We start from the raw sequence: 14,105 nt of genomic DNA, 5'->3' as shown, positions 1-14,105 counted from the left end.
ATTTGGGCAGTGATGTAAAAATACTTTAAAGTACTACTTAAGTAGTTTATGGTATCTGTACATGACTTTACTATTTATGTTTGGCAACGTTACTTCACTACATTTGTAAAAATAAATAAAAAAGGATGTACTTTTACTCCATTTTCCTTGACACCCAAAAGTACTTGTTACATTTTGACAGGAAAATTGTCCAATTCAAACACTTATCAAGTGAATATCCCTGGCCATCCATACTGCCTCTGATCTGGCAGACTCACTAAATACAAATGGGTAGTGCGGTCTGCACAACGCATCACCGGGGGCAAACTACCTGCCCTCCAGGACACCTACACCACCCGAGTCACTGCCTGTTCACCCCGCTATCATACAGAAGGCGAGGTCAGTACAGGTGCATCAAAGCTGGGACCGAGAGACTGAAAAACAGCTTCTATCTCAAGGCCATCAGACTGTTAAACAAGTGTGTCTGGTTAAGCCTCATCTAATATTTATAAAATATGTTGATCTGGACACTTTCTGTTTACCTGGAATGTTTCCTTATTGTAGGCTACTACCACTTTCAGTCTTTAGCACATGACCTCATGTGAATTCTTAAAGAGATGGGTGGGGCTGGCTTAAGAGGGTGCTGAATGGGTGTATGCTGCATGGGTGTAGACAAAGGAGAGCTCTAGTTGGTACCAAAACATTCAAAGTCTGTTTTCTCAAAGGTGAGTTTACAAGTGTATCAACTTTCCCATTGTTACTCAAAAATGCTGTGTATGATATACCATTTTGTAGCTCTGAGTCGCTACTTTTATCCAATGTAAAAAACTGAAGTTCAAATTTTGCTACATAAGACCGAATCCAAGTGGGGAGTCACATATGCTGAGGCAGTGAAGAAAGTAGAGGAAGATGGGTCAAGGGGGAGGGATCCTGAGAGGAGTGGTGTGAGTAGTAGATCTGTACCAGTACAGAGGAATAAACCAATAAGTGATGTGTTTCAATAAGATTGGATTTTTGGCATTTATAGCAATGGTTATCAACTGTACTGCAGGGGTGGAACGTAAGTTGCAGAAAATTGAGGTTGTGGTGGCAGCTGCAGAGAGGTATTTGGGTGTGCGAGACTTGACATCAGAAGAGTTACAGGGTGTGTTGAGTGGTGGTGTCCCATCCTTTCAGGCTGTTGGCCTGACATAGGACTAAATAGATTTAAATAGTGGAGTTTTTTTTGTGAGTGTAGTGTATTTGTTGTATTATTATTATTAAACCATTTTTTCAAGCAAAGTATAAGGGAGTTATCTAGTAGGTGGCAGTAATGCAACATTTATTGGATGCCAACTGCCCTTAAACGTCATCGAAGAAGAAGTAGTAGTAAACGGAAGTAAACAGTGACCAATAACCATTTCCACGTTAGCGGTTGTATTGTTATTTAGACGTTTATTAACATCTTGGAACTCAACATATTACTAAGTTAACTGCACAGCATTACATACTTACCCCAGGTAGTCTTTAACTCGCGTTGGAGACAGGACTTGGTTGATAGATGTTATTTAGCTAGGTAATGCTAGCTAGGTAGCCGCTAATGGATAACTGTATGGGTTTTCACACTCAAATAGCCTCCGTCATGGAGGTGCTAGCGAATGCAGCCGTGGCAGAGATATGTAAACTCGTAGACGACGACTATGCAGTGTTTCGTTTGGAAATGTCTCAAAGCCAGAAAGAAAACAGGGGATTGCGGAGGAAACTACACCTACTGGAACTGAAGGTGTCACGGGAGCGCGCAGAGAGGACCATTAGAGAGCGGGTCCTTGCCAGTCGTCCCAGTAGTGTCAAGATCCTCGACCGATACAGAGGAATGGCAAAAGGTACATTTTGCATAAGTTGTCCCGTTCCCCTCTGCGCATGTGTTCAGATGTTAAACAGAATTGTGACTTGGTCAGTTTTGGATAGTATGCAATATACGCTTTGGTTGTTTTAGAGTTTTTCCTGGTCAGGTAAAACTCTGTGTCCTCTTCGTAGGCTATGACAAAAGATTGTTATAGATAGCTTCCCATTTCATCTATGTTATGACTATAGGGCTTGAATTTTGTCAGGTCATGTGAATTGGAAACACTCAGGACAGGTTTGAAAGTCTTAATTTAATGTTTTAAAACCTATTTCTTCGTCTGATTACAGTGCTCTTCAGAAATTATTCATTATGTTATCTTTATGTAAGGCATGGTTTCATTTAACACTATACACAGACTTTGTAACAATTTTTGTAAGTCATAAAACCAGTAACTCTGTGTTATCTTGGTCTCCATCCATCCCACCAGAAGTTGGTTTCCTGGCGCTCACTGTAGGAATTGATTGCCTGTAAAATCCATATATTCAATCATTAAATCAACTATTTCCTAAAGTTTCATTGAAAATAATACCCCCCTTTTCATTAAGTATATTTTATTGACTATTACTCATTCTATTGCACTCTATTCTAACCAAACCTGCATTACCAGTTCATATCAGTAAGTTGGAACCGGTTCAGGGAACAGAACAGAAAACCGGAAAATAACAAAATTATATTTCATAGGTTTAAAAAGGAACAGAAAGGAACTATATAATCGGGTACTTTTCTTAGGTTTGAACCAGTTCAGGAATTTATTTTGCTGGTCGGAACAGAACAAAAAAAATAATGGTTCTAAATTACTTCGGGTTCAACCCTTGGTCACGATGCACGTGACTAGCTAGTCGAAAAAGACTGATGCCCTGATGGCTGCCTGTCTCTGTATTTAAGAAAGTTATGGTGGTGCTAGAATCCATAAATTCTCTCTATCTGCATTAGCTATCCATCTGTTATGGTTGGACAAATGTGTTCATATTGTCTGTGTAGACTGCTCTGTGGTGGAATTTGTATTTTACTTTTAAGACAGGGAAACTTGCTCCAGAAACATAATAATAAATAAAACAATATGCCAACAAAGTTTTCTGGACTAATAAACTGGCTGACTAACCCTTTCAGGAACGTGAGTATCCCTAAGCCTTGGGTAGCAGCAGTAGATTGTTTCATCTTCTTTACCTGTGCCAAACACATGTATTCAGTGAGTCTAAATCAGGGGCGCAACTTTCACAGGGGATGGGGGGATATGTCCCCTCCACATTCTGAAATTGCATTTTTGCCCCCCCCAGTTTTATCATTGGAATGTGATACAAAACAAGGCAACGGTGTGCTTTAGGACCATGCGGACGCCTCCAAGCGGTCGAGTAGGATGCTTCTGGAACAAAGCCTATTCCCCCTCAGGAGACTGAAAAGATTTGGCATGGGTCCTCAGATCCTCAAAAAGTTCTACAGCTGCACCATCGAGAGCATCCTGACTGGTTGCATCACTGCCTGGTATGGCAACTGCTCAGCCTCCGACCGCAAGGCACTACAGAGGGTAGTACGTACGGCCCAGTACATCACTGGGGCCAAGCTTCCTGCCATCCAGGACCACTATACCATGCGGTACTGGAGCGCCAAGTCTAGGTCCAAAAGGCTTCTTAACAGCTTCTACCCCCAAGCCATAAGACTCCTGAACAGCTAATCAAATGGCTACCCAGACTATTTGCATTGTTGTCACCCCCCCCCCTCCTCCTCCTCCCCTCTGTTATGCTGCTGCTACTCTCTGTTTATTGACTATGCATAGTCACTTTAACTCTACCTACATGTACACGTTACCTCGACTAACCTGTTACCTCGACTAACCTGTGCCCCCGCACATTGACTCTGTACCGGTACCCCGTATATAGCCTCGCTACTGTTATTTAACTATTTATTTTTTTAGATTAAAAAACACCCCCACGTATATAGTTTTACTTAACAGTTATTTTTATTGTTGGTTAAGGGCTTGGAAGTAAACATTTCACTGTAAGGTCTACACCTGTTGTATTCGGCGCAATTTGATTTGGAGTGTATCTGACTGGATAAAAAAAAAGTGCGTCCCCCCCACTTCTAAAAATCAATATTAACGTTAGCTGCTGGCTGCATAAACATATCTAGCTAATGTTATCTAGCTAGTCTACTATAGCTATAGATTGGATCGTTCTACCTAGTTTTGGACAACGACTAAACTGCTTTTATAACGGCTTTTATTACCACATACTCTGTTTTCCATGAAAATGTGTGTTCGCTCTCTCTTGAGGCAGGCAGGAGAATACTGTGTACACTAGATAACACAGCCACAAAGTCTGGTCCCACAGGACGTGAGCGAAGACCGAGGCAAATTGCGAGTCAAACAATGGTTAGTGCTATCCGAAATCATTGGGACATCCCTACCCTTAAGTCCTAACCATTTTAACTTTCAACTTCAATTGGGGTAGGGCCGTTCCAATGATCCATGATAGCAAGGACAGCCAAACAACGAGGTCACAGTTTCTAAACCGAGACGCAACATTGCGAGACTTCCGGTAACCCTTGCGAAGCAGACCAAACAGACCAGGCCGGGGTTTGAGAAGTCGATTAGAGAACAAAAACAACTTTAGATCAAAGTAGTGTGAACGCTGCGTGTAACACATCCGGTGTCAGGATAAATAAAAAGCAAGGTCTACTAACTTTCTTTAATTATGTTTAATTACCGCAAACAATGAATGGCAAATGCAATTTTCGTATATACGGGTTCGCTGTATCACCGCGCAGGATGAACAGAGAACTGGCAAGAAGTACGTAAACAGCTGTTCTTATACCGTGATGACGTAGTTTCAACGCGTCTGTTAGCCTATCACAGTAGAGACTGGGCTTGGTTTAGACTTTGCCCCCCTTTGCCGGCCCTTTGTCCAAGCCCCTTGGCGCGTTCCTTTGTTCACATCTGGTTGCTGGGTAGATTGGGTCTGTCGATTCTACACTAAAACAGTTCCTAATATGGTATTGTCCAGTATTCTAACCTCCTGGTTGGTCTAGAGAGATGCACCCCTCCCCTCTCCAGACTGTCCACAACTTTTATGGCCTGTGTTGGTCAGTCCTTACACCTACACACCCACACCCCTCTGTATAGTTTGTGTATGTGTGTAACAAAACAATATTCCTCTTCAACCAATATGCTAACAGGCTATTATGCTTAAACATAAATCCTAACAGTAGTGTCTTTGATTTGACGGCGCGAGACCACCGTTAGAACCGATGACATGTTTCTGTGTATGAGTAAAGCTAGCCAACGTTGCAATGACATCGCCTACAAGCGTGATCAGGGATTTCTATTGGAGAAACAGTTTCTGCCTATTTTCATACTGTACTGTCTTTGACGAGGTGCTGGTGCAACCAAACTAGTTGTTGAGAGGCGTGGTTGATGATGCCCTGTAGGCTGTAGCTAGGAGACCACTGTGACTGACAAGTGAATCCACCTGTCACAGCAAGTATGCGGGCTACCACATCACTAGACAAACGGAGGAAAATAGGCTGAAATTGGGGGAGGTACTATGTAAGCTTGTCCAATAAGAAACGTCTGCTTTCTTTTCAGTTAAAAAACATTTTTCCATGACATTAACTAATGAATATGTCTGGTAAACGCATTTGTTGCTGCTGCTGCTTGGAAGGTGTTCAAAAGTACTGGGGCAAATGCTGTCTCGCCACACGTTTTCCGGCAGGTCGGGCTGGCCATAGCCTTTTGGAGGCCCTATGCAAAAGTTAAGGCCCGAGAATATTTTAGAGTTAATATCTTGCAATTTTACACATTTTGCCATGGGGTACATAGAAAATGTTTTCAAAATGCGCACTGCCTCCAGATTAGAGGTCGACCGATTTATGACTTTTCAACGCCGATGCCGATTATTGGAGGACCAAAAAAAGCCGATACCGATTAATCGGACGATTTTTATTTGTAATAATGACAATTACAACAATACTGAATTAACACTTATTTTAACTTAATATAATACATCAATAAACAATTTAGCCTCAAATAAATAATGAAACATGTTCAATTTGGTTTAAATAATGCAAAAACAAAGTGTTGGAGAAGAAAGTAAAAGTGCAACATGTGCCATGTAAAAAAGGTTTAAGTTCCTTGCTCAGAACATGAGAGCATATGAAAGCTGGTGGTTCCTTTTAACATGAGACTTCAATATTCCAAGGTAAGAGGTTTTAGGTTGTAGTTATTATAGTATTTATAGAACTATTTCTCTCTCTACCATTTGTATTCCATATACCTTTGACTATTGGATGTTCTTATAGGCACTTTAGTATTGCCAGTGTAACAGTATAGCTTCCGTCCATCTCCTCGCTCCTACCTGGGTTCGAACCAGGAACACATCGACAACAGCCACCCTCGAAGCAGCGTTACCCATGCAGAGCAAGGGGAACAACTACTCCAAGTCTCAGAGCGAGTGACGTTTGAAACGCTATTAGCGTGCACCCCGCTAACTAGCTAGCCATTTCACATCGGTTACACCAGCCTAATCTCAGGAGTTGATAGGCTTGAAGTCATAAACAGCGCAATGCTTGAAACACAGTGAAGAGCTGCTGGCAAAACGCACGAAAGTGCTGTTTGAATGAATGCTTACGAGCCTGCTGCTGCCTACCATCGCTCAGTCAGACTGCTCTATCAAATCATAGACTTAATTATAACACACAGAAATACGAGCCTTTGGTCATTAATATGGTCGAATACGGAAACTATCATTTCGGAAAAAACTAAACGTTTATTATTATCGCATATACCCTGACTCTGCGTGCAATGAACGCAAGAGAAGTGACACAATTTCACCTGGTTAATGCCTGCTAACCTGGATTTCTTTTAGCTAAATATGCAGGTTTAAAAATATATACTTCTGTGTATTGATTTTAAGAAAGGCATTGATGTTTATGGTTAGGTACACGTTGGAGCAACGGCAGTCCTTTTTCCGCGAATGCGCACCGCATCGATTATATGCAACGCAGGACACGCTAGATAAACTAGTAATATCATCAACCATGTGTAGTTAACTAGTGATTATGATTGATTGATTGTTTTTTATAAGATAAGTTTAATGCTAGCTAGCAACTTACCTTGGCTTCTTACTGCATTCGCGTAACAGGCAGGCTCCTCGTGGAGTGCAATGAGAGGCAGGTGGTTAGAGTGTTGGACTAGTTAACTGTAAGGTTGCAAGATTGAATCCCCGAGCTGACAAGGTAAAAATCTGTCCCCTGAACAAGGCAGTTAAGCCACCGTTCCTAGGCCGTCATTGAAAATAAGAACGTGTTCTTAACTGACTTGCCTAGTTAAATAAAGGTGTAAAAAAAACAAAAAAACATTTCCGATTGTTATGAAAACTTGAAATCGGCCATTCCGATTAATCGGTCGACCTCTACTCCAGATTTTAAAGTGGTGTGTGCGGCGCTGATGAAGCCTGCCTTTCCGTTGTCACATTTTGTGGTATACCTCATAACCTGGCCGGTGAGTGCCTTCAGAATGTATTCCTACCCCTTGGCTTATTCCACATTTTGTTGTGTTACAGCATGAATTCAAAATAGATTTAATTATAATTGTTTCTCACCAATCTACACACTACCACATAATGACAAAATGAAAACATGTTTTAGAGTTTGTTTTTGTTTCTGTACAAGCTTCCTTCTTTTCACTCTTGTCATTTATATTAGTATTGTGGAGTAACTACAATGTTGTTGATCCATCCTCAGTTTTCTCCTATCACAGCCATTAAACTCTGTAACTGTTTTAAAGTCACAGTTGGAATCATGGTGAAATGCATAAGCGGTTTCCTTCCTCTCTGGCAACTGAGTTAGGAAGGACACCTGTCTCTTTGTAGTGACTGGGTGTATTGATACACCATTCAAAGTGTAATTAATAACTTCGCCGTGCTCAAAGGGATATTCAATGTCATTTTTTGTATATTGGTATTGGAAAACCTCCTTGGTCTTTGTGGTTGAATCTGTGTTTTAAATTCACTGCTCGACTGAGACTTTACAATTATCTGTATGTGTGGGGTACAGAGATGAGGTAGTCATTCAAAAATCATGTTAAACACTATTATTGCACACAGAGTGAGTTCATGCAATGTATTGTGATTTGTTAAGAAAATGTTTACTCCTGAACTGATTTATGCTTGAACACCTATTACTTTTTATTTAATTTGTATTCTTTATTTAAAAAAACAAAAACATAATTCCACTTTGACATTATGGGGTATTGTTTGTAGGCCAGTGATCCACATTTAGTCAATTTTAAATTCAGGCTGTAACACAAATTAATGTGGGAAAAGTCAAGGGGTGTCAATACTTTCTCACGGCACTCTATACTTTTTTTGGGGGGGCGGCACTAGTGGATGGCCGCCTAAGCAACTGCTTATGTCACTTATGCCTGGGGCCGGGCCTGATGTAATAGTTCCCTTGATTACTTAGCTATCTTGCAAAAAAAAATATTTACTAGGCAGGTCAATTAAGAATACATTATTCTAACACAAAGACACAAAATCATATTCTAACCAGATTATTGAGTTAATGAATTTACTATTGTCATACTCAATAAAAAATTATGTGATGCATGGAACACAATCAATCAATAAATAGTATATCAAGAAGTTATAAGAAGGGACATCCTTGCCACTTGTAGACATTGTCATGTGCACAATATAGCATTGAGCATTGACAGTACCTAACCTAACCACCTCTTTTCCCCCAATCACCCTCTCAGGTGAAGGACATCTCACTGGAGGCCACAGGAACTTTGTGAAGCCAGCGGGACACAACACATGGCGAGATGACCAACCAATCACTGTTGATGAAGGGAGTGGAACCTCAACCCAGCATGTTATCGTGATAGAGGTTTGTGTAATAGTATTACATCAACATTACAGTTCATCAAATGTGGCCCATTTTAATTTCAGAAAGGCTGCCCTCAGCTATTCATTTATTTGCCATAGGGGACTTTGATACTTCAGTACCACATTGTTATCCAATTCAACTCATGTACTGATAATAACCTCCTCTCTTCTTGTCAGTCTCCGGATGCAGAGGCTGCAGGTCCTGGGGTCAAGCAGGAGAGGACTAAAGGAGAGAAGGACCCACGGCACAGCAGAGACATCCAGACTGAGGCAGCGGCTGGAGTGGCGCCCCCTATAGCCACGGAGGACCTCACCGCCGTGCCCCAGGCCAGGACCATACGCAGCATCACGGAGGTCAGTGGAACGCCGAACGCCGTCCTCAAGTCAGAGACAGACACCGAGACTTTAACTGTAACACACAGGCTTTTACACACAGGATCTGACCACAGATCAGACCCAGAGAGACTGGGGCTGTGGAGACTGGGCTGTCCTCCTGCTCCTGGCTCAGAGTACCTACCGGTATTTCACCAGAGACAGAGGATGGGTCATTCCCGTGGAGATGGTGACACGTTAGACACTGGTGGTGATGATCTGTCTTGTTCTTACACTACAGAGATGGACCCTGGCAACATATCCTTGGGTTTAGAGACACAGACTGATCTGTCTAGAGGGGAATGGAACCGGTACAGTAGTAGTGTATACTCTGAAGGGTGCCTAGATAAGAAAGGTGAGGGTTCAGTCGTAGATGAGGTGACTGTGAAATTGGAGGGCGACAGTCCTTCCACATGGAAAGGTCACCTAGGAGACAGGCACTCGCAGGGCAGAGATTTCTTAGATTACAGGGAAAGCTTAGAGACGAATCCAAATGTCGCCACCCACTCCCTTGTACACACGTTCAAGTATCACGACCCAGTGTCCACGTCAACGGCACTTTCCGATTCACACAGCCACATCCTTTTCGATCAGGTATTGAACACAAACGACAGTGCTAAAGTCCAGGCTCAGGGAGGGGGAGCCACATCAGGCAATAGTAAAGAGAAACGGTTCCTCTGCATGTTCTGTAACAAAGGCTTCAGCTGCCCGCAGAAGGTGGAGATCCACAAGAGGGTCCACACTGGAGAGAAACCCTACAGCTGTACCCAGTGTCATGTGTGCTTCGCCCAGGCTGGTGACCTGAAAAGGCACCAGAGGGTCCACTCAGGGGAAAAACCCTACAGCTGCCCCCAGTGTGAGAAGCGGTTCTCCCGCCAGGACCAGCTGAAGAGGCACCATATGGTCCATACGCGAGAGAGGCCGTTTGCCTGTACGCACTGCGGGAAGAGGTTTTCAGAGAGGAGCTACCTCAGGATACACCAGCAGAAAAAACATTCCACTCAATAGCTTCTGACGTTTACATCAAACCCTGCATTAAAGACAAATGTACATTCTCACGATTGTCAGCAGAAAAGATCCACAGATACATTTGGAATAACAAGAGTAACATATTTCAGTGTTGAACATTCCTGGGTAGAATATTGCATCCAGACATTGTGTGATATATATAAAGGCATATATAGGCCTAAAAAGTATGTTACATATTGTGTTTGTACTGTGTAGGCTATATGATGTTCACAAATGTCTATTTCATTACTTCTATTAAACTACAAAATGTTTTTCCAATACATTTTTAATGAGAAAATGTATGCAAGTTATCAATTTTGTTGTTGAGATGTGTACATGTGGTTTTCATATGGTGTACTTAAAACTTGTTTGTTTAATAAACACAAAATGGGACTTTTTATTCTAAGACTTTCATTGAGACTCCCTTTAGTATACATCACATCTGATCTCACCCTATTCTGCATACACCCACCAGCGCTTTATAATCAATATACACTTAAATATGAATATACTTACACACGAACAAAAGAGTTACACTTACTGTACAATTCAGAATAGGTTAGTCAAGTTTGTCTGATGATGACTTTTGACTTATCTGACTCATATTTACCAACATCATATTTATGTCCACCATGATGGGTTTAACAACAATGAAGTCATTCTGTAACTACAGTATAGGACTCAAACGTAGTGGGGATGGGTAAACACTCCATGTTGAAAGTGTGTTTATCTGTGTGTGTACGTACCTGAGGGAGTGTATGTCTGTAATCTGTACCACCTGTCTCTTCTAGGAGGAGGAGAGTCCAGAGGTGCTGCTGGTGAAGGAGGAGGGTCTGGGTAACCCTGAGGGGACCATAGTCATGGAGGACAACCAGACTACACCTCCTCCTGAACCCACAGAGGAACCAGCTGAGCAGCACAGGACCACACACAGTTTCACTGAGGTGAGCCCACTGTGAACTACTGTCTGAATGGTATTAGGTCAGCTCGTATCCACAAAGCCTCTCAGAGTCGAAGTGCTGTTGTCTTATCAAACCATGAAAGTGTGTAAAGTAATCAAAAACTAACATGTTTGCATATTATTCATAGCAATCCCTCATTGCCCAATCAGAAGATGCTTCATAGCAGCGTGCTCATATAAGATTTCTTGATCCAACATCCTCTCACTCTGTATCTCTTACAGTCAGTAGACATGGAGGATTGGAAGCCTGATCTGCTGCTGGTCAAAGAGGAGACAATAGAAGATGAACCAGAGAGCATTGACCTGCTGAGTGGACTAAAGATGGGGGAGCAAGGTAAGGGGGAAATAATTACAGCATAGAGCAACTTATATTTGCATACAAAAACACACATCTTAACTTGACCAGGTAATTGACCCCCCAAAAATCCATATGTAGTGTTTTCTCTGCCACGTTTGTAAAGTCTATATCTATACCTCCTTCTGCAGGTGGTTGGCTGGAGGCTAACAGAAGAGACTGGGTGGCCATCTTGGATTTCCAGACCCAGACGGGTGCAGCCAAGGGCCCAGGGGACAACATTACTGAGCAGGCCAGGACCAGAGGCGACATAGTGGAGGTCAGTGGATGGGACAGCGTTCTCAACTCTGGGCTGGGGAACAACACTGTTAATCACAACCAGAAAAATACAGTCGAACACAAAACAACAACCGAACCTAGTCTCTATGACAGCAGGGTGATGTGTAGATTTGGTCTGCAGGAACAGGGAGATGTCCGTATGCGGGGGGGAGAGAATGTGTAGCTGTGCAGACTGACTTGGTTATTTTTGTATTATTGCAGAGACTGAGTTTCCCTTATCTCAGTTGAACCAAAACATATTTCATTCTTGATTCAACACACATGGACATTGTTTCATAATAAACTCCAATGGCTCCATATTGTTAGGTACTTGACTGTGGTTAACATTTTATAATATCATGTTTCTGTGTGTACAGCAGTTTCTTATATAAACTTGTATGCTTTTCTGTTAAATTTGTGTTTACAGTCTGCAGTCCATGAGGACCTGCTGATATCTGGTGTTGCTGACGGGAGAGACTGGACCTCTGAGGTGGGTGGTCACAAACCCTGGCCCCGGATCAAAACCCTGGATCTGGAGCCATCACTCTTCCTTCCCGAGTCGGAACTAGGACCCAACCGTGAGGGACAGAGACTCCACCACCACACAAAACACAACCAGTGGACAGGAGGACTGAACAACCTCAGTCCTAGTGGTCATCAGAGAGACAGAGGCTCCAGTCAGGGATCCAGTCTGCAGTCTGGGGCTGATAGAGATAGACCCTCCTGTTCCTATGATACAAACACCACAGTATCCATGATGAACAGATCAGGTCACCCTGGGCTTCAGCCTTCACAGAGAGTGACGGGAGCCCCACCTGGTGGTAGTCTATCAGCAAGTCGGTCTTCTCCTTCAGGGCCTCGTCCAATGCCTGGTGACTGGGTTCATAGAAGGTCTGGACCTGGGTCTAGCCTTCCTCAGCTACCTCAAGGTTACCCCACCAATACAGACAGGGTCAGGATGGGCGTTCACCATAAGAGGTACCTAGCCTATAACACAGCACACAATCCCAACAACACCCAAACAATGACTAGAGGTCAAGGAGGGAGCTCAAAAACTCTTGCTTCTACCTCCTCTGGTGTCATTGGGTTACAATGTGGGAGGCCGAGCATTAGGACGGACGCCGACAAGCCATATGCCTGCCCCACGTGTGGGAAGCGCTTTGCTGAGGCAAGGTATGTGAAGCAGCACCAGACTGTTCACACCAAAGACAGCTTCAAGTGCAAATTATGTCACAAGAGCTTCTCCTTCCTGAGTAGCCTTATCAGACATAGGAGTGTCCACAATGGGGAGAAATCGTAGCAGTGTGGCTTAAGATGTACACAGGGGATGTCTTTATCTGACATATTATAGTTATCTTGTGAAGTGTCTAGGGATAAGAGGGTAATTAACCACATACCCCTCATTAACCCCTTTAACTTTTAATTTGAAACAGGCTTGCGTTAATACCTGTTTTTAGAGAGATAGTAAACCTAGGCTAGAACAAGTATAGTTTAATATTCTCTGGTCTGATGAAACCAAGATTGAACTCTGGCCTGAATGCCAAGCGTCACGTCTGGAGGACACCTGGCAGGGACTGGGAGACTAGTCAGGATCGAGGCAAAGATGAACAGAGCAAAGTACAGAGAGATCCTTGATGAAAACCTGCTCCAGAGCACTCAGGACCTCAGAGTGGGGTGAAGGTTCATCTTCCAACAGGACAATGACCCTAAGCACACAGCCAAGACAACGCAGGAGTGGCTTTGGGACAAGTCTGAATGTTCTTGAGTGGCCCAGCCAGAGCCCGGACTTGAACCCGATCAAACATTTCTGGAGACCTGAAAATAGCTGTGCAACCTGACAGAGCTTGAGAGGATCTGCAGAGATGAATGGGAGAAACTCCCCAAATACAGGTGTGCCAAGCTTGTAGTGTTATACCCAAGAAGACTCAAGGCTGTAATCGCTTCCAAAGGTGCTTTAACAAAGTACTGAGTAAAGGCTCTGAATACTTGTGTAAATGTGATATTTCAGTTTTATATTTTTAATAAATTAGCAATAATTTCTAAAAACCTGTTTTTGCTTTGTTATTATGGGGTATTGTGTGTGTGGATTGATGAAGGAAAAAAAACTATTTAACACATTTTAGAATAAGGCTGTAATGTAACAAAATGTGGAAAAATACTTTCCGAAGGCACTGTAACTCAAAGCCAGAAAGAAAACAGGGCATTGCGGAGGAAACTACAGCTACTGGAACTGAAGGTGGCACGATAGCGCGGCCCCGCCAGTCGTCCCAGTACTGTCAAGATCCTCGACCGATACAGAGGAATGGCAAAAGGTACATTTTGCAGAAGACCGAGGCTGCAGTGCCTGTCGCCCCGTTCCCCTGTGTGCATGTGTGACTTTAGATTTGTTAACCACATAAGGGTCTTGGA

The 14,105-nt window shown here is 42.9% G+C and overlaps 1 protein-coding gene across 1 annotated transcript; it reads left to right on the top strand.

Annotated features, from left to right (window-relative positions):
* Positions 1 to 980: 980 nt before the first annotated feature.
* Positions 981 to 13,742, top strand: LOC139577643 (uncharacterized). Its single transcript, XM_071404786.1, has 7 exons — positions 981 to 1,841; positions 8,613 to 8,743; positions 8,920 to 9,096; positions 10,914 to 11,066; positions 11,306 to 11,417; positions 11,570 to 11,697; positions 12,124 to 13,742. Exons 1-7 carry the CDS (start codon positions 1,559 to 1,561, stop codon positions 12,994 to 12,996), a joined length of 1,857 nt encoding a protein of 618 aa, XP_071260887.1. The 5' UTR covers positions 981 to 1,558; the 3' UTR covers positions 12,997 to 13,742.
* The last annotated feature ends 363 nt before the right edge of the window (positions 13,743 to 14,105 follow it).

This window comes from Salvelinus alpinus, chromosome 6 (genome assembly GCF_045679555.1).
Source record: "Salvelinus alpinus chromosome 6, SLU_Salpinus.1, whole genome shotgun sequence".
Lineage (NCBI taxonomy): Eukaryota > Metazoa > Chordata > Actinopteri > Salmoniformes > Salmonidae > Salvelinus > Salvelinus alpinus.
Note: the sequence above shows the minus strand (reverse complement) of the source record. Positions and strands in the feature narration are given on the sequence as shown.